This window comes from Canis aureus, chromosome 18 (genome assembly GCF_053574225.1).
Source record: "Canis aureus isolate CA01 chromosome 18, VMU_Caureus_v.1.0, whole genome shotgun sequence".
NCBI lineage: Eukaryota > Metazoa > Chordata > Mammalia > Carnivora > Canidae > Canis > Canis aureus.
Genome location: NC_135628.1, coordinates 1,120,985 through 1,147,788, shown reverse-complemented (window position 1 = coordinate 1,147,788; position 26,804 = coordinate 1,120,985). Strand labels below are relative to the sequence as shown.

At 42.2% G+C, this 26,804-nt stretch overlaps 1 protein-coding gene across 1 annotated transcript in view; it reads left to right on the top strand.

The window, feature by feature from the left end:
• The window catches only part of PTPRZ1 (protein tyrosine phosphatase receptor type Z1), a 156,241-nt gene that overhangs the window by 36,223 nt on the left and 93,214 nt on the right, over positions 1–26,804 (top strand). The window contains exon 2 of the mRNA XM_077855943.1: positions 2,802–2,867. Coding sequence (XP_077712069.1) covers positions 2,802–2,867 — 66 coding nt within the window. The remainder of the gene's footprint in view (positions 1–2,801; positions 2,868–26,804) is intronic.

The window sequence follows — 26,804 nt, the reverse complement described above, 5'->3', positions numbered from 1 at the left end:
ATAACTACCATTTTATGTTAACAACTGTATTTGAAAAATAAATTAGGAACCTAATATTCCTTTTTAAGTAAAAAAAAAAAAAAACATAGGCATGAATATTAATAGTATTGTTCATGATGGCCAAAAGGAAGAAACAACCCAAGTATCCATCAGTTGAAGAATGGATAAGGAGGGCACTTGACAGGATGAGCACTGGATGTTATTCTGTATGTTGGCAAATTGAACACCAATAAAAAATAAATTTATTAAAAAAAAAAGAATGGATAAATAAAATGTGGCATATCTGTTGTCAAAACAAAACAAAAATTTCACTGGATAAAGTTAAACAAGCAAGGGAGACTTTATTCAGGGTTGTTGCAACGAGGAGAGAAGCCAGAACCAAGTCCGAACTCAACTTGGATGAAGTAGAGGGGTACATTGTTTTGAGGGTGATGTTGAGCCCCAGTGGAACAGTAATGCATGATATTCGCAGGAGTCATAAGCCATTTGTTTGCTAATTGGTTTTGTCCAAAGGAAAAATAAACTGGGATCTTCCTGACAGGAACTGGTTTTTGCAACTTGGAGCAAGGCACCCCGCCAAAATTAAGCTTTTACCCTTTCACAGAAACTGGGAGATAAGGGTCCTGTTTCCTTTCAAAGAGATGGCTCCCGTGTCTTTGAGTGGTATATTCCTGGTTGTAAAACTGGCATGTGGCTTTCAAAAAAAAAAAAAAGGATTTACATCTCAAAGGGCCAGAGAAGGAATTTACAATGACAGGTTTTCTAAACTAAGTACTCAGAAAAGGGGGACCAGGGACATAGAGTCTGGAAGAAGCCTGTCCAAACTTTAACGGAGCTGAAGGAAACTTCAAGACTATCTTGGTTACCGTACGGTAAGGTCCCATTAGGCGACCAGAAAGAAGGAAGGAAATGCTGATGTAGGCTACAACATGGACGGACCTTGAAAACAGTAGTTGTGCTGAACTTAAGAGGCCAGTCACAAAAGCCTATATTGCGTGATCCTGATGTATGAAATGTCTATAATGTCCAAATGTATAGAAACCAAGTAGATAGTGGTTGCCTAGACCAATGGGATTGGGGGTGGCTTGGGGCTGCCAAAGATTGGAGTTTCTTATGGGGGTGATGGAGATGTTCTAAAATTGTGGAAATGATTGCGGAAGTCTGTGAATATACTGAAAAGGATTAAATTGTATACTCTAATGGGTGCATTGTATGATGTATATATTTTGTTTCAGTAAAGCTGTTATAAAAATAGATATGTGCTGTAATGTGCTATATGGACAATAGAATAGTTACCTATATTTCTGACCAAAGTTCTACAACGAAAAGAAAATCTTTGTTTCTTAAAAGTAAGTTTTGGTTTTGAATAATCTATAGATTCAGAATATGTATTTCTGACAGCAGATCTGCTTTCTGGCTTTTATGAAACAGTTTAGCAGTTATTTATTACCATGCTGTACTAACCAGGGAATATATGACACAGACGAGAGGAAAATAATTTCCACAGTGTCCTTAGATATTTACATTCCTGAAATTGAGAATTGTCAATAAAGAGAAAACAACTGTGTAGCAAGAATAAGAATAGAATTTTTTCCCAAATGATGAAACATCATACCATACCATATTTAAATATATTTAATATATTATGTATTGTATTTAATATAATATATTAAATTATAGTATATTTAATATAACATATTAAATATATTATAATATATAATATATTTTTAATATATAAAATGTATTTAACATATTTAATGTTTAATATATGTTTAAATACAGGTATGGTATGATCTAGTATAAAATCCTTGTATTCAAATGAAAGCCATATTGATAGAAACTCCATTTATGAATAAGTAATGTCCTGTGTGTTTATTTGTAAATTAGCTATTCTGCAGAATGCTTTGTCAAGAGTGACCAGGTTTTAAAGCTAGCTCACAAAGATTTATTTTGCCTACCATGTAGCTGAAATCGAATGTTAGTAACAGACAGTGGCACAGAAAGGAGGTTGCATCATCACATCCCAGTTTCTTTTGAGTGCAGGGGTGGCTCCTGGCAACATTTTGAATTATGCAGAGCGAGATTTTGGCTTCCATCCATTTTCTTTTCTATCTCACTTGCCCTGTGTTCTTGATCTAGAACCACTCTCTTGGGGTCATGAGGCATCTTCTTTTATGAGGCCTAAATCTCCCACTGTATTACCTCTCTCGGGGATCTAGTTTCTTCTAAGAGACAAAGTCACCTACACTGTCTAACATAGCTTTCCTCCCGGCCAACATATACACATTTGAATTCTCATTTCCTCAAGGTGACTAATTTCATTTTTGGCAAAAAGGAAACAAATTTTGAAAACATGATAATCTCTGGGTATCCTAGGGTGCATTGATAGATCAAACTTGTTTTGTAAACCTAAAAGTATCTCTAATCAACAGGATCTTAGATGTTTGACTTGAGGAATATTAAAAATTTGGAGATGGGACAAATTATTCTTTCTGACCCATCTTTTGGGGGGATGTATCCCTCTAGGTTCCTCCTGCTTTACCCCGAGTATTTGCTTTATCCCTACCAGAACTTCAATTTTTTTTAATGTGCCCCCTAAACTTTAAAACATCAACTACTAGAACAGGAAAAACAGAGACTATATGATGGTGGCTGGCATTCAGGGGATCTTGGGGAAGGTGACATGGGAAGGAGTATCTGAGGACCATCTGGGGTATGAATGATTTGGGCATCCGATTTATTTTTAATTTGGTCACATATATTTTTCTACACATTGACCAATTGATTTTTCTTGGTTGTAGATTGGACTTATGGATACTACAGACAACAAAGAAAACTTGTTGAAGAGATTGGCTGGTCCTATACAGGTAAACATTTCATTATGTAATGAGATTCAACAGAAAATTTTTATTGCTTTTGTATCTATTTTTATATGGAAAGAAAACTTTGTAATTCAACGCATCATTTTTACTTAGCTTCATGGATATTCAGCTAGATTAATTAATAAAAATATATCATAGGCAGAACGATTTCCATTAGCGAATTTGGTAGTGTAAGAGCATACTGGTATCAGACACCGCGGGATTTGAATCCCAAGTCAACACTGGCTGTACCTCCTTGGAAAATATACAGAACCTACCTGAGGCTCTGTTTTTTCACCCGTGAAATGGAGGATTGTTCAAAGTATTAAATGAGATCAATGAAGTTGGCACAGTGCATTCTTATAAATACAAAGCTTTCAATAAATGTTACTTGCCGTTACTATTATGACCACAGTAGTGATTGTTCATTCATTTAACAAATATTGATGGGATTCTTGTTCTCAGCAGGGCTTCCTTCTAAATTATTTTTGCTGAATCAATTGGAATGAGGGTCCAAAAAGACTTTTGTAGAATTGTCAGAAGAGCACAAGTCAAATCTAGATGGCCCATGACAGGCCTGGTGACCATCAAAGACAGAGTTGGGTATTCCTTAGAAATAACATTGGGCTGATAAGACATGATTGGATTACAAGGGCTTTAACGTGAGCCTAGCCAACTTGAACTTTATGTTACAGATGAAGGGCAGCAGCACATTGAATTTAGTAGATAGCCATGCATTTCTTTTCTTTCTTTTTTTATTCTTGTTTTAAAAGTAGTAAATATTGGGGTGCCTGGATGGCTTAGTAGGTTCGATGTCCAGCTTTGATTTCTGCTCAGGTCTTGACCTCAAGGTTATGAGTTCAAGCTCTACACTGGGCACGGAGTCTACTTAAAAAAAAAAAAAAAAAAGGTAGTAAATGTTTACTTTGGAAAATTTAGAAAGTACATATCACTATTCACTCCAGGGATATTCACTTTAAAAAAAAGTTATATTCCTTTGAGGCCAATTTTTATTATTTTATATTTGTATATTTTACATAGAATTATGCATCCAATTTACTCTAGGAGTTATTTTGAACATTTCCTCATTTCAGTGATGATTCCTAATGATCATGGTACTTAAACGGTATGCCTAATATTCCATTGAATAAATGTTTTATTTTTGACTCTCTATATTCTCTCTATATATATTTTGATTATATATCTAAGCTACTATAAACAATGACAAATGGATGAATAGATATGATATGAACAGATATGTATCATTCATATTTTTCATACATATTATTTTTATTTTTATCATTTCTTTATTAGAGAATCCTTGACAGGCAGTTACTAAGCATAAAAAAAGTAAATGCTTCCACAATTCTTGATACTATGGTTTAATTGCATTCCAGAGAGATTACCCTATTTATAGTATAAGTCAGTGACTACCCCACTGGATAGTAGACAAGATAATATGATAATAATATATATTATATATAAAAATTATATATGCTTTGTAACTTTATATCTGACAACTATAATCCATGTTGTATTTCTCTTTCTCCAAAATAGAAATTCTAGTATTTGATAAAAGTTACAGCTAATTTTTGCCCCCCCTAGTAATTATAAGAATCATATTAGTGAAGGCTATGAATGCTTGGAGTTCTTCCTTAGCCATGGAAGATGCTATCACAATGCTTAGCACCCTGGTTCTCCTGGAAATTATTTGCTGTTGTCATCATCTGGGCATTATTTATGCATCTTCCATTCTCCCCAAACCGAGACTTAGAAAATGGAGGACCTGTAGCCTGGAAAGAGAGGGTAGCAGTTCTTACCACCCCAAGCAAGGACCTATGCTTTTCAGCAGCTCTGGCTCCTTGCGCAGCTGGATTTGCCTCATCAAGTCAAGAAAAGACAGATTTACCATTGGTTTTACGCACATGCTGTTATGCACATCCTATTGTCTTATGAGGAGGCCACAGAGCTCTTCCATTTAATGAGCTAATTGTGTATGGACATGGTGCTTATAGAGTGGTCAGGATTTCGTGGATGGGTCTGTGCATAAACGGTGCACAATTCTTTGCTTAAGAAGTTCATCATCCTGCTTATAACTTGAGGCCTATTGGCTTTAGGTCCTTTAGGAGACAGTCTAGTGATCAAGGGAGTGTAATAACACCAAATAACACCAAAAGTGTTATTTGGTGGGGGGAGGGATGGTAGGTCTCAAGAGGAGATTTTCCAGAGTTGAGGTGAAGGTGGAGCTTATCAGAATTTTAAAGAATGGATTGCTCTACTTACATTGGTACTTCTCGTTGGGTTGGAAAATTATCTGTTCCTAGAATATTTGAGGATCCTAGGGAAGAGACTAGAAAGAGTTTCAGATGAGGACATTTTACAGCTGCTTAGCTCAAACAGAGTGTGGATGAATTGTTCTGTCTGAATTCTCAGAATGTCAAAAAGAAAAACAAATGAAAGCCATTATCCAAATGAGCACATCTCTTCCAAGCGGATTACACGAAAGCCAGGCATTGAAGATGTAGATTCTTTGCCATAAATTTATTGCCTCTTTTTTATTTTTAATACAAATAGTTAAAGTTTGGTAGTATTTTCCCTTTCTATACTTATTCCATGTAGAAAATGAAAAACCATGTAGCTGTATAGAATTTCAGGATAAATTAGTTTTAAGATTCTTAAATTTAAGTACTTTTATGAATGGCCCAAGTAGGTTGTTTTTTTTTGTTTTGTTTTGTTTTTTAAGATTTTATTTATTTGGGGATCCCTGAGTGGCTCAGAGGTTTGGTGCCTGCCTTTGGCCCAGGGCGCGATCCTGGAGTCCCGGTATTGAGTCCCACGTCGGGCTCCTGGCATGAAGCCTGCTTCTCCCTCTGCCTGGGTCTCTGCCTCTCTCTCTGTCTCTCTCTCTCTCTCATAATAAATAAATAAATAAATAAATAAATAAATAAATAAATAAATAAATAAAATCTTTTTAAAAAAGATTTTATTTATTTATTCATGAGAGACACAGGGAGCCTGACATGGGACTTGATCCCAGGACCCAGGATCACACCCTGGGCTGAAGGCGGTGCTAACCCGCTGAGCCCCCGGGCTGCCCAGTAGGTTGGTTTCTACCACATCTTAGTCCTAGTTTCACACATAACAGCTTATCTTGTTGAGCTCTGTGTTTCTGTTCCTTCTGGTATTATTATCACTTAAATTTGTCAGATTAGCTACAATCTCAGAAGGAAGGACTTGCCCTTGAATATTTGTACATATAGAATTCTGTTAACAACAGTTACTAAGATAATCATAACATCTCTCTGTAAAAGAGCTCCTGGCTTTACCATAAGCCATTTAAAAATATACAGCAGATAGTGGATGTTATTGAAATGGAACCATTAGGACTAAGATTGTTTGTGAAGGATTGCACAATCATGTGAAGAAACAATGCAGATCTGTCCTATCAGCAGGTGGGGAAACAGGGTGGGAGGGGAGGAGAAAGTATTACTCTTTCAGTTGTGTTTTTTTACATAGGTTAAAAACAACTTCTCTATTTGGGATGTATGCTATAATTATGCTGGGAAATGAAAGGGTTGATAAATACAGCCGACAATCCCATTTTTAAAGTTATTATAGGAAGGTGAGCAAGGTTTGTTTGTCATGCTGCTATAAAAGAGTGAATTATAAATCTGGGAATGTCAGCACTAAAATCTAGTTCTTTCCATAGTAATTGCATTTAATTTAAGGATTTCAGAAAATGAATTTCCTTCTTCCTATTAACCTTGAATTTTCTATGACAATGCCTAAAAAAAAGACAGTTCAGTGAAAAAAAAAATGAGTCATTTGGTGTGGGGTTTTTTTTTTTTTTTTTTGAGATCATGAACACATAGCCCACAATTATGTGAGATGTTAAAATTTTCCTTCTGTTTGTGAACAAACTGATGATTGCTGGAGAGGGGAGTGGTAGGAGGATGAGCAAAATGTGGGGGAGGGGAGTGGGAGACACAGACCTCTTTATGGATGAGTAAGGCACAGGGATAAAAGATAGAGCAAGAGGATATAGTCAGTGGTTTGTAAGAGCGTCATATGGTAATGGATGGTCGCCACCCTTGCGCCACCCTTGCGCCACCCTTGTTACACAGTGTAACATACCCAGTTACTGGATCACTGTGTAGTGCATCTGAAGCTATGTCTGTGTGTCTGTCAGCTATACTCCAAGACGACACGTTTTCCTTCCATTGGGTTGTTAGACATTTGTAATTTCAAGCAATAAGATCATCAGAAATGGATGAACTATTACTGCTTCGCCCTAGAAGTAGTCCCTATTGAAATACAGCCTTTATTTCCTGGACTTTAAAAATTACTCGTTTCCTTTCCATCATACTCTAAAGCAACTTGAAATTGAAAATTTTATACCGATATATCCTAAATGTTCCTAAACCTATAGGCACTTTTAAGCTTTAGCTGAAGAGGTGCATTGGGTAAAAGTAAGAAAGGAAACACAGGAGTCAATATTAGATGCTTGGCTGAATATACCAGAATGAAGGAGGGCTTTAAACACTGAATTTATTGTTTCCTTAAATAGAATATTTAGTCTAAATGGTATTTCCATTCCAAGAGATATATAGACTAGAAGATACTATTATGGAAAACAAAGGGGCCATAATATAAGGTGGTGTACAATGTGGTTAGATGTTTGGCATTTATTTTTGGATACAGTTAGGTGTTGTGTTTTACTTCTCTTAACCTAGAAGAAAGTAGGCCACACATAACTTGAAGAAGAATTTTTTGAATCCGTGTCTCGTAATGGCTGATTTCTGACTTGTCCAGGCCTTTCTTCTAGAATCTGAAATACCTTTTTAACATACGATATTTTCATCTTTGATCTATCACTCCTTATAGTAAACAGACTGTTCATGTCTCATTTCCAACTTAGGAATGCAAAAGCAAGTTCCAGAACTCTATGCAGAGCATTATATCATCCTTGTAAAAACACTACATGTGTATATAGGCATAGAAGAAAGGCCTGGAAAGAGACACACCAACCTGTTGGCACTGGTGCCCCTGAGGAATGGGACTGGAAGGCCATAGGAGCCGGGAGACGTTCACATCTTACTGTATACTGTTTGGATTGTGCTAATGTTTTGTATAAATATGTTGAAACCAGTGTTTTCAACGTACTTAGATTAGTTTTAGACAAGAAGGGCAAGGTGTCTGGGCAAGAACCACAGCATTGTGTTTTCAGCAGTCAGAATGTAGGGTCTCTGCTTAGCCGCATTGAGGTGAAAGGGTGTCACAGATACCCCCCGGGAGCATGGAGTGCACTTCATGCTCTGGACATCGCTAACATGCAGACAGACCAGGCCACCCCACTGCTGTGCATTTCAGTTTTCTTGCCAGTAAAATGTTTTTTAATAATATCATAGTCACTGTAGGGCATGAGGACTACAGGTAGGACCTAATGTCCTCACACATAGAGGAGATACGTGTTCCACGCTGTCAGAGGAAATCTCTTTGAACGGGTATACGAGTCCAAGTGATTGTGGTTTGACCGTCTCTTAGCTTGAGCCTGAACACATTAAACAAGTCTGGGTGTCTCTGATCATCTCGCAAGAGGATTTCGGAGCCGACTGACTTGAATGCATATTATAGGCAGGTATTTCCTATCATCTGCATATTTTTAAAAGTTCCACTAAGATTTATATTCCAGGCAAACTTTCCCTGTGCTAAATATGGGAAGTAGAGTGTGCCTCACTGCAAAAACTGCATAGAGTTTAGTTAAATGATCTAAAATTCAGAATTTATTTATATGCAACTCTCATTCAGTATAGAATTGAAAAAAAGAGACATGACTGCAGAGGAGTATCACAATTAAACAATCATTGCTAAATTTATCTAATAATAAAACCGTATGCTAAGGAGTATTCCCCAGCGAGTAACGTTGAAATCCTGTAGATTCTCTGGTGCGGACTCCTAAGTGCCCCTGCTGACAGCATCTGGTAGAGTCTTAAATGGATTGGATGTCTTCTAGCAGCTCAGGGGGAGAAAATCTGGTTGTTTCTCCTTTGTGCTTAAACTTCTGGCTGTGTCTGCATGTATTGTTCACCTTCTCCTTTCTGGAATTCTTTTATCTCACTCTGTGTTCTCTACTTTCAAGTGCTTTAGTCCATGAACTATATCTTTGGTCAAAAGAAAAGCAAAGCGTATTTATTACATGGCTACAAAAAAAAAAAACACAAAATTCAAGATCAGGCTATGGTTGGTGTCGCCACACAAAGCTCATTTAAATGTTTTCAACTTCTGGGCAAAATACCATGGCAAATAGTTTAAGTTGACCTGTGTCACCCTCCTATTTTAGGAATCAGTAAAGGCAAAGTGCAAGGCTTACTTAGTTTCTTATTTTTTTCTTCTGTATGGTAATTCTGACTCTTTTAACCAAGGATTTTCAAAGACCAAAAGTGAGAAAATATCCAAATGACTCATTTCTTACACTCATCTTACCTCAGAAGGATTTTTTTATTAAATGAACTATATTTTTATGGATGAGGCACAGAATTACAAAAATATAACCTTGAAATATATTCGGATATGTTTAAGATTCATTGATTTTATTTCCTTTTTCCTTTGAGTATATCTATATGACTGTGTCTCCGTCCTGCCACCTCTGGATACCAAGTTTCTGTTTTAACCATGCAGTGTGTTTTGTTCAAGTTAGACACCCTGGGACTTTTCCTGGCTGGAATGCAGACAGTCTTAGAAGTCCTTTGTGGCTTCTGACATGCCAGCCTGCAAACTGTTGTAGACTGCAAGGAGCTGCTTAACTATCATAGAATATTCTGGGACACTTGTGGCAGCGGCTCAGATTTGTTCCTCAAACTGTATAAGCCTAGGATTCCAAGGAAAGGGGAGGGAACTCGAAACCTATTTACAGTTAGGGTTCAAAGCAGCAGATGATAACCTAAGGAAGGTGGGCCCAATGGATGCTAGAACCTAAAGAGAAGCAATAGGGAGCCCCTGAGAGGCAACAATGGTGTCTAGGGAAGAAACCTGGCAGCTGAGTGCAGAGCCCTATCTGGGAGAGCAGGTGCCAGGTTCCCTGTGAGGCTCTCGGCTGCTTTGCTAGGCCACTCCCCACCCACAGCCTCCCTGGCTCTTAAATGCCTGCGGGCGCTGGGCTGGAAGCAGAGCCCAAGCAACTCCATTGTGGAGCTCCTTCTCAGAGAACCTGAATGAGAAGAGGAAAACCCTGGAGTTCCAAGGCGGACACAGGAGGGCAGACCAGCAGACTTGCAGGCGTCCAGTCCATTCAAGCCATTGCCATGGCCAGGGATGATGACTGAGGGTCCGGAGCAAGGAGCAGCAACCTTGGACTTAAAATCAGATTCTGGTCCACACGGACTAAATTTTTTTCCCTTAGGGGTGCTGTTCAGCCCCCTAATTTAAGACAATGACTTGTGATGATGAATGGAGAAAGAGGAGACTGTATCCTGGCTGAGGACACCACACGTAGTTTGACTCTAGATGCCTTTCTGATGAGTCTCCCCCAATGATGAGGTCTATGAGGTGTCCAGATCTGGGCCATTATCTCAATGAGTATCTTAGGTGCCAGTTTGGTCTATGGTCTCCCCCTAAATGAAAACCACTGCATTTACTTCTCGTTATAAGAATAATACATCATCATTTTAAAAAGCATCATATATATGTGATTTATATATAAATATACATTGATGTATACCTAAATATTCAAAATACATGAGTATCTAAATATATATTCACAAGTATGTACATATTTGTGATGTTGGCATACGCCAAACTAGTGTCTTTCGTTGAGGAAATATAATTAAAGACAAAAATCTCCCAACCCACAAACGTCCTTTCTGAAGACAGTAGAGAAAGGAAACACTTTTATTATTGAATAAGCATTAAGCCAGACAGTCCACTAAGAGACTGAAGAAACAAGAAGGCATCTCGCCCCCTTCCTAGCCGAGCAGATACAACCCATTGCATACATGTTTTTGAGATAAACGATGACTGTTCTTCCATGCAGATTTGACAGCAGCTTTGGTGACACACAGTTCATCCTAATTTCACCCGGTAATTGGAGTGGCTTCGTGTGTTAGCTTATTGGCTTTCTCGGGAGGAAAAGCAAGCCTCATATCTTCATGAGAGGAGGTAGCTTTGCAACTTGGAACAAGGTGCCCACCACAATTAGGCTCCTACCTTCCCGCAGAGACTGGGAGACGGGTGTTACCTCCCTCGCCGTTTCCCTTCATCGGGGATGGCTCCCAGGCCCTTGAGAAAGACATTCCGGGATCATAAAGCAGAAGAAAGACCTACCAAGGTCTCAAAAGGATTTCTACATATGTCAAGGAGAGAGAGGTTAAAGTACTTCTTACAGTGAGAATCTTCTAAAGTAAATGCTCTAAGAAAAGGAAGGGGAGAAGTGTCTTCCCGATATCCAACAAGGAGAATTGTCTCTGACTTTTGGTGTCCGTCTGTCCTTTCTAATGATCATTTCTGACACGTTACAGCCCCTTACTGTATGTACTGCTCTGTGCTCTGCTTTTACCTCAATAAGAGGTTGTGAATACCTTCCTAATATTGTAGCCAGGCCTAAGTAACTAAGGGTGAGGGAAACCGAACGAGGCCTCTGCTAAGAGCAGAGCTTGCTTCTCTTCGGTGTAGCCCCATGCCTGCAGCAGACCTCACATGTAGGTGGCCCATAAAAGGTAGTTTTTACCCAACTTCCTTCAGCCTCACTGGGGCACAGAATTAATTTTCCCTGGGAGGAATTGTGACTAGTAATAACATAATTTTAGGGAACCAACCGAAATCTTTCTTGCAACGGATAGGGAGGGATACATGAAAAGTAAGTATCGAGGTGCAAGTTCTAGTATATGAGAAGTAGCTATAAATCTTAATTAATTGGAACACAGGAAAGGCTGAACACTGAAGCCCTCTGCCAGCTAGAAATAGAAGCAATAAGCAGAACGGCCCAGAATCAGTGGCAGAGCCAATCCAAAAAGTTGGCATATGCCAAACTACATTATCTCTAAACTGGGAAGGACTAATCTAGCTTTTCTATGAGTGTGGTTCCCGTCCTCTCATATTTCATGAGCATCTCTAGGAAGTAAGAGCTGCCTGCAGCAATTTTTTTTTATAGGTAACAACTATAGTTTTTATTTTTCAAAACCCCAGAAGTTTATCCTTGAAGAGCAGTTGCATTTGAGAATGTACCTCCCATACCCTCGAAAAGAACTTTAGGTTCATCTGTGTTCATCTGTTTGTTAGAACATGAAGGAGTCCATTTTCTTATCACTATCCTGGCTTGCCTCCTACCTGAATGTCATTAGATACTCTTCAGGAAAGAAAAATGTAAGGTTTTGAGATCACTTCATTTAATTAACTAATACCAGGATTATAACATGTGCAGGCTCTGGGGACGCGGGGAGGAGTGAAAACAATCACAAGCTTGCCAACAAACAACAACGATTACAAAGTAGGACAAATGCCTAGTGGTAGATTGTGGTGACACAGGTCTAGAGACTCCTACATTGCTCTGGGGTTGACGGAGAGCTTCCCAATGAAAGGTATTTTATTTTATTTTATTTTTTTTAATTTTTTTTTTATTTATTTATGATAGTCACACACAGAGAGAGAGAGAGAGGCAGAGACACAGGCAGAGGGAGAAGCAGGCTCCATGCACCGGGAGCCTGATGTGGGATTCGATCCCAGGTCTCCAGAATCGCGCCCTGGGCCAAAGGCAGGCGCCAAACCGCTGCGCCACCCAGGGATCCCTGAAAGGTATTTTAAATCGAGATAGAGCATAAGTGGGAGCTGAGCCAACACGGGTGAAAGATTATTCCAGGGCAAGGGGGCAGTTTTGCTAACCTGTAGGTGAGTGAGGAAGCTGTAAAATCCTTCCTGCCTTTGGACAGAAAACAGGAACGTGGTGCACGGTATGTGGTCAGTCGGTGTGCTTGGCATGAATGAATGGATCTGAGAAGACCGTGGTTTCATCTTACAAGTGTAGAAACAGAGATTCGGGTCACTTACCCAGAATCTCAAAGTGAGCAGAAGACTTGAAAGGTGAGCCTGGGCCTCGATTCCCAGCGCTGTTTCCTGAGAGTCCTGGGGGCACGTCTCATTCCTTTGTTTCAGGGATCTGGCCAATAGCACAGGCAAAATGCTGTTCGATTTTTGAATTTTTGTGTGGATATAGAAAATGTTGGTTCCAGAGCATTGTGCTTGGTATGGTCTCTTTTTGTTTTATTCATGTGTCTTTTCAAGGACAGTGTTGAGAGCAGCCGCTCGGGAGAGGTGGGTGCCTTCTGTTTCATCTCGTTGCTCGTCCATGTCCTCTAGCTTCCCTACCCCAAACATGTGTTTGTTTTATAACTGAGCGGGGAGGAAAAAAGAGCTTAAATGTCTATTTACTATAACATGAATCTATTTAAGTTCATCTTTGTTCTATGGGGGGTTACCAAGTTGGTTTGCATTACAGAGTCCTCTGCCCTTGCGTATTTCCTCACTTTGTAAAGGTCTCATGGTTTATGAGTCTGAAGGGCCTATATCTGGGCCTGTGTCTATGTGACCGTAACAGGTGAACTTCTTTACTTATCAGTAAGGTCAGAAATACTGTCATAGTCATCTGTATCCTTAAAGGGCAGATGAATTGTAATCCATGTGGAAATAGATGATATTCTCCTAGAAGAATGGTCATATCATTGTACATTTGCATTTCACCTGGACTTCACCTAGCCAGGATTCTATCGAGGGCACTTAAAGGATCACACAACTTGATTTTCCTCTCGGCTATGGCACCGCGTACTGACTTCACATTCATTTCACAATCTGGGATCATTATCCCAGTTCAGTGAGAATCAATTTCTCATAGTTGATTGTCTGAATCACTGTCAGCTCGGTCACATTTTCTACATCATTTACCAGGAAGTATAGTTTAAAAAAAAAAAAAGTCAGAACAATTATGCAGGTAACCTGTCGCCTTGACGTGCCCTCCAAATGTGCTGCAGAGTGGTCACCCACTCCTAGAGCTCAACTTCGTCTCCAAATTGATCCTACGATGTTGCTGACCTGTAGATCAAAGGATTCTCCACCCCAATGCTCCATTCTCTAAGTGAGTCTCTATTGACATGAAAGAGCTCATTCTCTTTTGAAAGGAGAACAGTTCAGCTCATCTTTAGAGAACAGCCTCTATTGTTTCCTTTTAGCAGAATAATTACATCTCTAATTTCTGTGGAGATGATGAAGGAGGAACACATCCCAGTTTGGGATATGTTCATGTGGCTTCAGAGGAGATAAGAAGAGAAGGTTCTATGACTTTTCATGATGATCTTTTACCCCCCAGAATGTGCATATTTTAGGAAATTATAAGTCCTTTCATTTGTGGTGATTGCTTCTTCATATTTAAGCATAAGGAAGAAGGCTTGATTTAAAATAATATCTAAGTCCTTTTGACGTGTTTTTATGCCATCAACATTTTTAAAAGTAAATTGAGTAGAAAATTAAGTTCTGGCATATGATGCAAATTCCTCTAATGTATCTGGCCTTTGTTTAATCATTTATGAGTTATCACTGCAAGATGCTTATATAGATTAGATACCACAGAGATCTAAGGGACTATATTTATTTGATCCTAATTAATATTTGGCCTTAAGTAGATAATCACACCACTTTCTAATTTCCTAATGCTAAGCAATTAAACAGCAAGCAGCTGTTGGCCAGATAAATGTTAAACTTTGCCAAATATATGTAAGTTTTTTTTACCATATTTGGACTATATTAGGACAGATTACAAGACATGTTGAAAATTCATATACCTTAGATTGTATGATATAGATTATCACTGAACAATTGTTTCATATTAGGATTCATGCTAAGTTATCACAATATTTTTATCACAATTTTTTTAATCACAATTCTTTAGTCTACATTTACTCACAGTTTATGAACATAAAACAAGTAAAAAATAACTTTGGTAACAATCTTTGTGAAAGTGCTTTACATTTAAATAACACTTAAAAAATAAAATACTGGTGGGACACCTGGGTGACTCAGCAGTTAAGCGTCTGCCTTCTGGCCTAGGGCGTGATCTTGGAGACCGGGATCGAGCCTCACATCTGGCTCTCTGCATGGAGCCTGCTTCTCCCTCTGCCTATGTCTCTGCCTCTCTCTTTCTCTGTGTGTCTCTCATAATAAATAAATAAAATATTTAAAAATAAAATAGAATAAAATAAAATACTGGATTAACAGGGAATTCTATTTTCTTAATTGGAGTACCTCTAAACCTTTACATTTTGTTTCTTTTTTGAAAATGAAATTGCCAAAGGAGCCATTGCAATGATAAAGAGTAAAGAGAACATTAAGTGTAGATGGTCTGTAATCTAGAACAGTGGTTTCTAAACTTTAATGTGCATCGGAATTACCTGGAGAGCTTGCTAAAATAAGATTGCTGGGTCTGACTTCCAGAATTTCTGATTTGGTAGCTCTGTGATGGAGACTACAGATTTCATATCTAGCACATTCTCAGGTGATCCTGCTGCCACTGGTCTGGGAAATTTCATATTGCAGTATCCAAATCTAGATCGGTCTCTCCTTATATTGCTTTGATTTGTGGAATAAATGAATGAATGTTAAGAGTCAAAAAGAGAAAGCATATGCATGAATAAATTCATATATGGGAAACTGCTTTGGTTCTCCAGCTGTGATACATTGATATGAAATAATGCTGTGGCTTCCACTCAGCATATAATGTTATATGATGATGCTATTTTCAAAGTCCACCATCCGTATCAGCAAAGGAGTGAGGTAACTGAACAGTTGCTAACACAGCTTCCGTTACTTGCTCATCTAGACGGGGGCCTCATTCCCTACAAAGGAGAGCTCCTGACCCAGGTGCGTCCACTGGGAATCTCTTACTAGTGAGTTGGGCTGCAAGTGATCTTGACCTTGAATTATTCTTGACACATTTATCCATAGCAATTTCCAAGGAACGTTCTTTTTATGTAACCTTTTAAAAATCATTTTTTTTTAATTTTATTTATTTATGATAGTCACATAGAGAGAGAGAGAGAGAGAGAGAGAGGCAGAGACATAGGCAGAGGGAGAAGCAGGCTCCATGCACCGGGAGCCTGACGTGGGATTCGATCCGGGGTTTCCAGGATCTCGCCCTGGGCCAAAGGCAGGCGCCAAACCACTGCGCCACCCAGGGATCCCTTAAAAATCATTTTTATTGACCCGGGTCCCAAAGCTCCTGGGTCCTGGTGATAACAAGATTGTGTTATCAGTTCCACCATCCTTCCTTCTTCTTCCTTTCCTTGTTTCCAAATTCCAGTGTCAAAGCCCTCCTCAACTCTCTTGTTAATAATGACTTTGTCCATGTTTTTCTGGCTGTTGGTAATATAAATCAGTGCTACCCTCAAAACTTCAAAAATAGGATAGAAATATTTCTGAGCTTCTTTTCAGGAAACGTTACTCATTCTTTTTTTTTTTCTTTTCTTAAGCAACTGTTCAGAATTAAGTCACCCAACAGGTAGTTGTCACTTTTCAGACCACTAATGTCAACTGCTACACATACAAATTACATTTTCCATCCTTGGCCTGTATTTTTATTGGGATTTAGTCTCTTACCTTGGGAAATATTTTTGAAAATTGTAATTGTTGTCCATAAAAATTGAGGGGAAAAAACAAAAAAGAGAAAACACCTGCCACATCTCATGATTGTAGCACAGAACTTGTTTGACAATTGTAGAATGGATGACAGAGCCTGTACTTGTTGGGTAATAATCTCATTCATTCACTCATTCAACACATTTAATTGAGCATATCCTATTTGGCAACAAGAAACCGTACAGACTAAAGGCAAATTTGTGCAGGTAAAGGAAATGACTCATGGTGACTTGTTACACCGCGCTGTGTGAGGATGCTGTCCTATTCATGAATGTTGAGTGCAGTCATTTTACTCTCTTAGCTCTGGAAATATTCCAAAATTCTAGAATTTGCGACCACAACTGCAAGTAAATGAACAACTACACAATTTCTAAGGCCAAGATGTTATCTTAAGTAAATATTATTTTTTAATAACTTTCAAAGTTGAAAATTTTGCAAATTCTTCATCTTCCTCTTTTTTTTTTTTTTTTTTTTTTTTTTACTTCCTTTGACTCACTTTTCCCTCTGGGCTAAGAAAGAGTCATACTATACCTCCAAGCTCATATGAAAAATCCCAAGTAAGCCATGCCTCGTTATGCTTGGTTCAATGTTGGCAACTCTTAGAAAATTACTGAATGTATCCTAGTTCTCACTAGTATCTGTGACTAGACATACCTGTTCTTTCTTTACCTTCTGGACCTCCCTTTACCCATACTTTGGAGACATAATATCACAATCCAGGTCCAGTGCAGGGAGGAGGAATTTTCTCTCCCTTGTTGGCCAGGAGATATCTTTTGTGGATTAAAGATAGCCTCTTGGGATCCCTGGGTGGCGCAGCGGTTTGGCACCTGCCTTTGGCCCAGGACGTGATCCTGAAGACCCAGGATCGAATCCCACGTCGGGCTCCCGGTGCATGGAGCCTGCTTCTCCCTCTGCCTGTGTCTCTGCCTCTCTCTCTCTCTCTCTCTCTCTGTGTGTGTGTGTGTGTGACTATTATAAATAAATAAAAATTTAAAAAATAAAATCTTTAAAAAAAAAAAAAAAGATAGCCTCTTCTCCAGAACCCTGGGAAGAATGTTAGACTGAGTAACAGTATTATTTTCTCAAACGTTTATAAGAAGCAGCTTGTCATTTTGGTCAAATTCTTATCATTAAGCATTCAGAGTAGAATTCATAGGCGCCATGCCCTCACTGTGACATCTCCTTCACTCACTAAAAGTTCCGCACTGGGCACCTGGGTAACTAAGTCGGTTAAGTGTCTGACTCTTGATTTTGGCTCAGGTTGTGGTCTCAAGGTCCTCAGGACCAAGCCCCACTCCCTGGCTGTGTGCTCAGCAGGGAATCTGCTTGAGGATATCTTTCCCTCTTCCTCTGCTCCTCCCCCCTGCTTGTATTCTTTCAATAAATTGATCTTTTTAAAAAATATATAGTTCTGCACCTTACCTACCATGTGTGTACTAGTAGATGTTGGTCAGGACTCTAGGTTGTTAATACCAGAGAATCCTGAAGAACACTACTACTCTGATCTGATTATAATTGGGGAATAGTTGTTGAGTGTCCTGAACTTGAAATAAGAATTTTCTTTCTACCTAAAGAAATGGAGAAAGGACCTAGTGATTCCCTACAGATCCTAAGGCACTGTTCAGCAATGTGGAGCATCTTAACATTCCTCTCCACTCTCATATTCCTGTACGTAAGGATGGCCCCAGAATACTAGTTCTAGTGGAAACCTCTGCTGGACTCCAAGGACAGGGCTGTACCCCAAAGGATGTAAGGGAGCATAGAAGTCTGGAAGGAAATTCAGAGCCTCCCTCATGAGAGACTATGGGATGTAGGAGCTATTTCCCTCTTATATTAACCCTAAAATCAGTTGCCATGGGTCTGAATCCATTTCTTAGAAAAGACATTGCACATAAGAAGGTAGAGAAAAGGGTCTGTAGGGCCCCTTTAGAAATGGTGGGGGGGGGCATGGGTGATTGGTTGATGGGCACCAAATAGGGCACCTGATGGGATGAGCACTGGGTGTTATACTATATGTTGGCAAATCGAACTTCAATTTAAAAAAAAAGAAAAGAAATGGTGCAGATTTTAGCGGTATTTGCTTGGTAGGGTAGGGATGTTGGTAAAATGGTTATACTCTGAAAGAACGCAGTCTAGACTTGATGGGTCTAAACCCAAACAATAAAATGGGAAACTCAAGCTCCTTTAAGACAAAAGAGTCTCAACATTCTAACAGATAACTCAGAATTTTATAAAGAATCCCTAGGGCCTCTGAGGAATAGAAGAGCCAAGTCTGTCTTTACGTCTCAGATTAACTTTGGGAGTTAAAGGATCCCTGCAAGGCCAGGAGGGCAGATGGCGTTCCCCTGGACGGGTTCAGAAACCCTCGGCCTGCAGCCTAGATCCTCAACAGCAGCACAGCCAGGCCCATCCTGGCCACCCGCACTGGATATGTCCTGGCTTTGTCCTTCCTAGGACAGTGGGAGAGGGGGTCACCCAAAGGGGATCCTATGAGTTCTAGTCCCTTTAAAGTTCTGTTACCAGCCTCGTAAGAGCACCCGATTCCCTGACTCTGTGAAGAACCCAGTCTACCCTGCTTAAACCTCTTTTTTTAGATGTCTCTCATTGCTCTCCCAGTCGCTGTACGTCTGCCTCAGGCCCCATAATCACACGCACAGGTCACTCTCCTCGCTGCCTCTCACTTGCCTGTGTCCTGGTTACTGTGTCACTGACTCCCACCCCAACCTCTCCTTTTATCGGCTGATGAAATTCAGAGTAAAATGTCCCTTTAAATTTGTCCTACACATGTGAGAGTCTGGTTGCCTAGGTTAACTCATCCTTGAAGAGTGTTGGATTTTATGAGATAACGTTAATGAATGACATTTTTCCTTTTTTTTTTTTTTTTGAAGATTTTATTCATTTATTTTGAGAGAGAGAGAGAGAGCACATGAGAGCAGGATGCAGGGGGCAGTTCACAGGGAGAATCTTAAGCAGGCTCCACATCCAGAGAGGAGACGGAGGCAGGGCTCGATCTCAAGACCCAGGGATCCTGACCTGAGCCAAAATCAGGAGTCGGAAGCTCAACTGAGCCACCCAGACTCCCCTTGAGTGATATTTTTCTTTCTTTTTTTTTAAATTTTATTTATTTATTCATGAGAGACGCAGAGAAAAGGCAGAGACACAGGCAGAGGGAGAAGCAGGCTCCATGCAGGGAGCCCGACGTGGGACTGGATCCCAGGACCTCGGGGTCATGCCCTGAGCCAAAGGCAGATGCTCCACCCGCTGAGCCACCCAGGCGTCGCTCGAGCGATATTTTTCTATACAATTATCTTTGTAAACAAAAGAGATAAAATTTAGATAAATTATTTTTCAGTGGTGGATTTATTTTTAGACATATTTAGAGTTCCTTCATGAAGCTGACTTGCTAAGAGCATAATTTCATTTAATTAAAAATCCTAGATTAGCTTCAAACCTCAACAGAATTATCATCGCGGTAAACCTGTTAAATAGGATTCATCACAATTTCTTGTGTCATAGTCACGCTGGCATAGGCCTGGCGGCCCCAGGAGCCCTCGCTGCTGCCCTAACACTGGTCACGGCGGGTTTTCAGTCAAGTAACTGCTGAGGAACCTGGATTCTGATTCTGTTTTACGGTTAATCGATTGTGTGTGCGCGTGTGTGTGTCTGATTCACAGTGGCTGGTTTTCATGTGGCAAAGGCGTCAAAATGGAAGAGAGATCACTGACCTGAATGACCTTGTGGAGCGCTGAGGCCCCCCAGGGTTAGGGCCGCGTGTCCGCTTGGGGCCGCCCCGTCGTGCCCTCGGGTCACTCCGCAGGTCGCAGCGCGTTCACCTGCCTCCGACCACGCTAGGCGCCGGCTCCCGCGGCCGCTACTCCCGGCGGGGTGGGCCTCCCCAGGGACCTGAAGGGCCGGCGGGGGCTGCTCAGGGAGGCTGCGGCTTCAGGGGCGACGGCGGGGCCTCCAAGAGCCGGGCCCCAGCGGGAGTCCAGGGCGGGCGGGCGGCCCCGAGGTGCGGCGGGACGGCGCGGGCTCCCCTGAGACGCGGGCACTCCTGAGGCGCGGGCACCCCTGAGGCGCGGGCTCCCCTGAGGCGCGGGCACCCCTGAGGCGCGGGCACCCCTGAGACCCGGGCACCCCTGAGGGGCGGGCACTCCTGAGGCGCGGGCTCCCCTGAGGCGCGGGCACCCCCTGAGGCGCGGGCACCCCTGAGGCGCGGGCACTCCTGAGGCGCGGGCACCCCCTGAGGCGCGGGCACTCCTGAGGCGCGGGCTCCCCTGAGGCGCGGGCACCCCCTGAGGCGCGGGCACCCCTGAGGCGCGGGCACTCCTGAGGCGCGGGCACCCCCTGAGGCGCGGGCACCCCCTGAGGCGCGGGCACCCCTGAGGCGCGGGCACCCCCTGAGGCGCGGGCACTCCTGAGGCGCGGGCTCCCCTGAGGCGCGGGCACCCCTGAGGGGCGGGCACCCCTGAGGCGCGGGCACTCCTGAGGCGCGGGCTCCCCTGAGGCGCGGGCACCCCTGAGGGGCGGGTATTCCTGAGGCGCGGGCTCCCCTGAGGGGCGGGTACTCCTGAGGCGCGGGCTCCCCTGAGGCGCGGGCACCCCTGAGGCCGGGCTCCCCTGAGGCGCGGACTCCCCTGAGGCCGGGCTCCCCTGAGGCGCTGGCGCCCCCTGAGGCAGGTGCGGCGGGACCGCGCGGGCGGCCTCCAGGTGAGCGCGGCGGCCTCCAGGTGCGGGCGGCGCAGCCCCAGGACGGCCCTGGAGGTGCCGGGGAAGAGCTGCCGCCCCGGGGCTGCGGGGACGGCGACCGCCCACGGGGACCTGGGGCAGGGCCCCGGAGGGCGCTCCGTGTGGACCCGAGGGCCCGACCTCCCGAGGCCTCGCCCTGGCCCAGCGGGGGCCGTGTCGGGGCCCTTAGGCGCCACAGCGAGGCCGCCTGTGGCCGGGTCCGTCCGGGGGCCGCGGGCTGCAGGGTCGCAGGCACAACCTGGGCAGCCGGACGCTGACAGACGCTTCGCTCTTCTCAGGAGCTGAGCTCCGGGACCAGACCGGGGGACGCTCGGGTCTCGCCGGCCGCGATCTGGGGAGCGAAGTGCTTGCTTTCCCTTTCCTTGGCTTAGGGCGGCCGGAGGGACCTCACCCTGGGGCGGGCGGCGGCTGGGCCCCTCGGTTCCCTCATCATGACGACCAGTTAACGGGACTTAACTTGGAAGAGACGAGGAGGCCCAGCGGGGTTCAGGTGTGTTGTCTCCCGCGGATGCAGTGGCCCCTGCTTTGGTAGCTCCTAGACAGACAGAGGTAGAGGTACAGAGACAGACCGAGAGAGACAGAGACATAGAGAGAGAGAGATACAGAGGGATAGAGACAGAGATAGAGAATGATAAGGATAGAGAAATGGGGATGGAGATAGATATAGGGATAGAGAGATAAGGATAGAGGGAGATAGGGATGGAGAGATAGAGAGATAGGGATAGAGATAGGGATAGAGAGAGAGATAGGGATACATAGATAGAGAAAAGAGGGAGAGAGACAGAGATAGAGAGAGACAGAGATAGAGAGAGAGAGACATAGGTTTCCCAACTGACCAATGTTGACCACAGATGGGGACATCTCTGTGCCCCAGTTCGGCAGGAAGAAGTTCTAGAAGATAAGGCCTCCCACCCTCAGGGACCGGAAAGGTTTGGGGGGGGGGGTGGTGCTCAGGGGGGCGTGATGAGAACAAAGACAAAAGGAAGTACAGATAAAACCACATTCCTTTAGCCTCGAGTGGGACCCTCCTCCCGGAGTTCCCAATTGTCTTAGTGTTAATGCTTCGCTAGAGGCCCAAGAGCAACCTTCGCTTGACAATAGCCCGACCTCCGGGTTCCTCCGGGATCCGGGGAGTCTTCTTTAACATGTGATGAAAATCCCTCTGGAAACATCCTTTATCTCCGTCCCTCCCAATTTAAAAGTACTTAACCCACCGCTCCTGGCAGTCCCGAGGCCGCCCAGTCAGCCCACTGGTCCTGTCCTCGTGCGGTAAGAAAAATCTCTTTTTACACCAGGAAGAAAATAAAGAATAAAAAATACATAAGAGAGGAGTAGATGAGGAGGAGGGTTAAAATGGAGGCTTTTACTGTTTTACTCTATAGTCTTACGTGTTGCTCTTTTCATTTGAAACTGCGTGCAAATTCGAATTGTTTAATAGAAAAGGGAAAAATAATATCATAGAGCCTGCAACTATGTGCCTACCAAAGCAGAAATTCAATTAGTTTCAACTGTTGAATTACCCTTGAGTTTTAATTGAAAAACAGAGATAATTCAATTGGTAATTTTGCATTGAGCTTAATGATTTTTCTATAGAAAAAGTTTGGATTAGAAAATAATACTGGAGCCTCAAAAATACATCATTTAATGTGAGCTTCCCTTTATTCAAATCTGCCAAGGATTCTAACTAAAATGAAAACAGGATGTTGCAGTGAGAATTTGTTTTGTGACTCTTGAAGACTTTGTTGTTTAGCCTCTGTTAGAAGAATTTTGTTTGTGAGGCGGAATCCAGACTAAATTAAATAGATCTGCCATGGTTACATTATCATTCTGGGTTCTAAATAAGTGTTTTCATTTAATACGCATATTGAAACTTCCTAATACGACAAACTGGGGCACATGAAATGGAGTTTTATGCTCCATTGAACTGAATTCTCTGTGGCTGCTTAGAAACATTTGGAGCGTTTTAGAGGATTTATTCATTTTCGTGACCGTGCTTCCCCTTAACCTTTGTGAAATGCATTTTGCTGCACACATTAGTTATTCTAAAACTGTGAATTCATTTATCTGCCGGCTGCAGAGAGCGCGCAGGAGAACCAAGAGAAATGATAAACGCTAACAAATCCAAAAAGGGTAATAGTTGTAGGCGATACTCATCAATGTATCCTTCAGTGCTAGTCTCTGTAGTAGAAGCAGTGACAGAGCCGATAAGGTACCTGCTGTGATTAAACTCGTATTCTAGCAGGGAAAGAAAAACAAGCAAGCAGGGTAATTGCCGAGTATGAGAAGAACTACGAAAAGAATAAACACAGTGTGATGTGACAGGTAAGAGCTTAGCAGAAGGGGGGCGGCTTCCGAGAGGGGGATATTTCAGCTCAGATTTGAGAAAGAGGGGGAGCTGGCCAGTGACCTATAGAGGGGAGAGTGTTTCAGGCAAGGGCATGGCAAGTGCAAAGGCACTGGGACAAAAAAAAAAGAGGTATGATTGAGGGAGAGAGGAGCGTGGTAAAATGGAGAGGGCACATGACCCCTTATTTTGTGTCAAGCCTTGTGCTAATGGTTTCCTCTGATTAGCTCACTTAAGCCTTGTAGCAATCCTAAGAGGCTCATCCTAACATGGTCCATATTCTTAAGTGGGTGAACGCCGGGGAACAGAATGATAAAGAAACCCACCAAGGATTAGTCAACTTGTAAGTGGTCCGGACCAGATTTTCACCCGGGAAGTCTGACTTCAGAACCCATGCTTTCAGCCTTACATGATGCTGTTTCCCAAAGACCGCACCATACTCGTGTAAATTACTTATTGGTTGTTATGATAAAGTTTCAGTTACCTTTTATAGCTTAAAAAACTCCTCTGTATTTCCGTACTTCATTCCGCAAGGAACGTTGCGCCCTGCTCCATTTGCCAAGCTTTACGAGGAATGTAGACGAACTGGAGAGTATCGGGAAGAGCTAGTGAAGAATGTTGACACAGGTGAAGCAGGTGTGACTCACGAAAAAGATGCAACTCAGGAGACTGTTCACTTCTTTGTCGCTATTCATATATTTTCAAGGTCATTGGGTGGAAAAATAATTAGACGTCTTGTTGGCCCCCTAGTAGATACAGTTTGGGGAGAAATTACTTTTGGAGAGGAGCTTGCTTTGATAAAGGAAATGACTCTGACATCAAAAAATCTAAAACTGGGAAAAGCGGTGCAGAGGGAGATAAACTCCAACATCAGAAGTAGTTAAGCTGAGGCAAAAAAAAAAACCTGTTACTAAGCATTGTGTAGGGGAGGGCTCCGGCCGTGATTGGATCATTGAACTTGGGTGGTTTTTCCCAATCCTGAGATTCTATGATGGACAAGCTATGATCAGAAACCATGAGGTTCGGGCTTGGCAGAGCATGGCGGAGACCCCCGGGCGGGACAGAACTGAAGAAGCAAAGTGAGATCCCAAATAGGAGGGCTGCACTTAGATATTGAAACCCCATTGTCTTCTCTAGTTATGGTGACCCATCTGAGACTTGGAAGGAGTCACCTGTCGTAGGGAACCCGTCCTCACCTTTCTACTCTCAACATCATGTCCATTTCTAAACCAATCCTGACACCCCAGGGAATTGATCATATTTCGTGTCTTTATTAGATTACTTGTAATTTTCAGTGTATCGATTGGTTCATCTAATGTCTTCAGCTAGACCTTAGAGCCACTGAAGGAAAATTCGTATTTTTTTTTTTTTTTTGAAAATTCGTATTTTTGTTGTCAGGTCTAGAGTATTACGAAAAAGTAACTGAGACCATAAGTAGCAAGCCCTTAGAGGTGCCGAGCGTAGGATCAGAAAGTCAAACCTGGATTTAGAAGTGCATTTGTGGCCAGCATTCACTTTCCAGTTATCCTAGAGGGGTGCCCCTTGACCACGGCGTCAGAACACGAATTCACAAAGTACGTCTTTCACTGAAGAGATCGTAAGATCCAAGTGTTTTCAGTAAAAGGCATGATGAGTTGTGATAGAACTAGATCTTAGCTCTGGAAGGTATTTCTCCATTTGGTGTTCGAGAGGTCTGCCAGAGGAAATTGCAGGGAAGTGGTTGAAAATAAGTGTTTTATGCCAAGCCAGTGTGTAGATTTTTACAGAGATATGGCTTAGGGCCAACTTCTTTGAAACGCCCAACATTTTAGATGGATTCCTTAAGTAAGGGATAGCTGTGGCCCCTTGGAGTGGAGATTATTGTAACCCTTTTGCTGCCCACCACCGAAGAAAAAGGTACTTTGCAGTGCTTTGGTACTACTAAACTTTTAAAAGTTTTGTTGCGGAGCTGTGAAGAATGACTTATTTGAAGAATGTTTTACAATTTGTCTTCGATACTTTAGAAGCGTGAGGTCTACTATTTGGTAGCAGCAGATGTAAAGATGTGGGGCTGCAGAGACCGCAGCTGACCCCTCTGGCCGTGTACAGCTGCTGGTCACTTGCTCTGGGGTCAGCCAGTTCTCATTATCACAGAGTTTGAAATGCCTCAAACAGATGTCATCTGGAGCCTTCCAACCTTTCAAAGATGTAGGTTGTGCTGGCTCAGAAGCCAACCTGCCTCTTCCTTCCCTCAAGTTCCATGGCCCATGAAAATCCTAAATCCTCCTTAGGATTCCTGGAACTCCCCAAGGGATTTCCCTTCTCTGCACCTTTGGCCCAATGCTATGCAGTCACGCAAGGAAGGACAGGAAACCTGCTGGTCCCAAAAGAGATCTGCTTACATCTGTCATTACTGGAAAGGCTCCTAAGGCGTCATCCCGTGGGCTGGACACACGTTCAGATACCTTCAAATCCATACAAGTATACCTTGATTTTGCATAAAGGATAGAACCTAGAATAACCAGTTCATTCAAAACCAAATCTACTTGTTTTGTATGACCATTTTATCCTTCTTTGGGATTGATAGTCCCTTGGCAGGGACTCCTATCATCCAGGTTTAAATCCTTCCTCTTCTCTAACCTCTTTACATATGTAAGTAAAGAGTAGGGGCACTTGCTGGCTTCAGGGACGTTGGCAGTAAGTGTCTGCAATGTGAATAGGTTGCCGGCTTGTTTTATCAGATTTATACACTGCCATGGACTGGAATTATTTATATTCAAAAACTCTTCTATTTAAACCTCATTGCTAAGATGTACATTAGAAATAAAAGGAAAGAGCCTGTGTTCAGACTTCTGTTCTTTTATAGGCATTTCCTGAGATTTAATAAAAAAAAAAAAAGTGCAGAATGAGCCAACAGGTCGGAGACACAGCAGCAGTCAATGTCATTCTCACAAGCTGCCTAATGCCATATTTAAAAAAACTCATTATAATTCATGATTCGACTTTAAGATTTTAAGAACCTCACAATAAATTTGCTATCTTTAAAGAGAAGTTTGGTTTAATTACCGCTTAAACGTTTTTTGTTTTCTTGTTTCAGCCTTTTGATTTGGGTGATGTTTTTCGTCATCTGTTCCTCTTGTATTTCAGAGTTCTGTTCACTCTCACGCTTTATTACAGATTGGTCGCGAAGAAATACATGT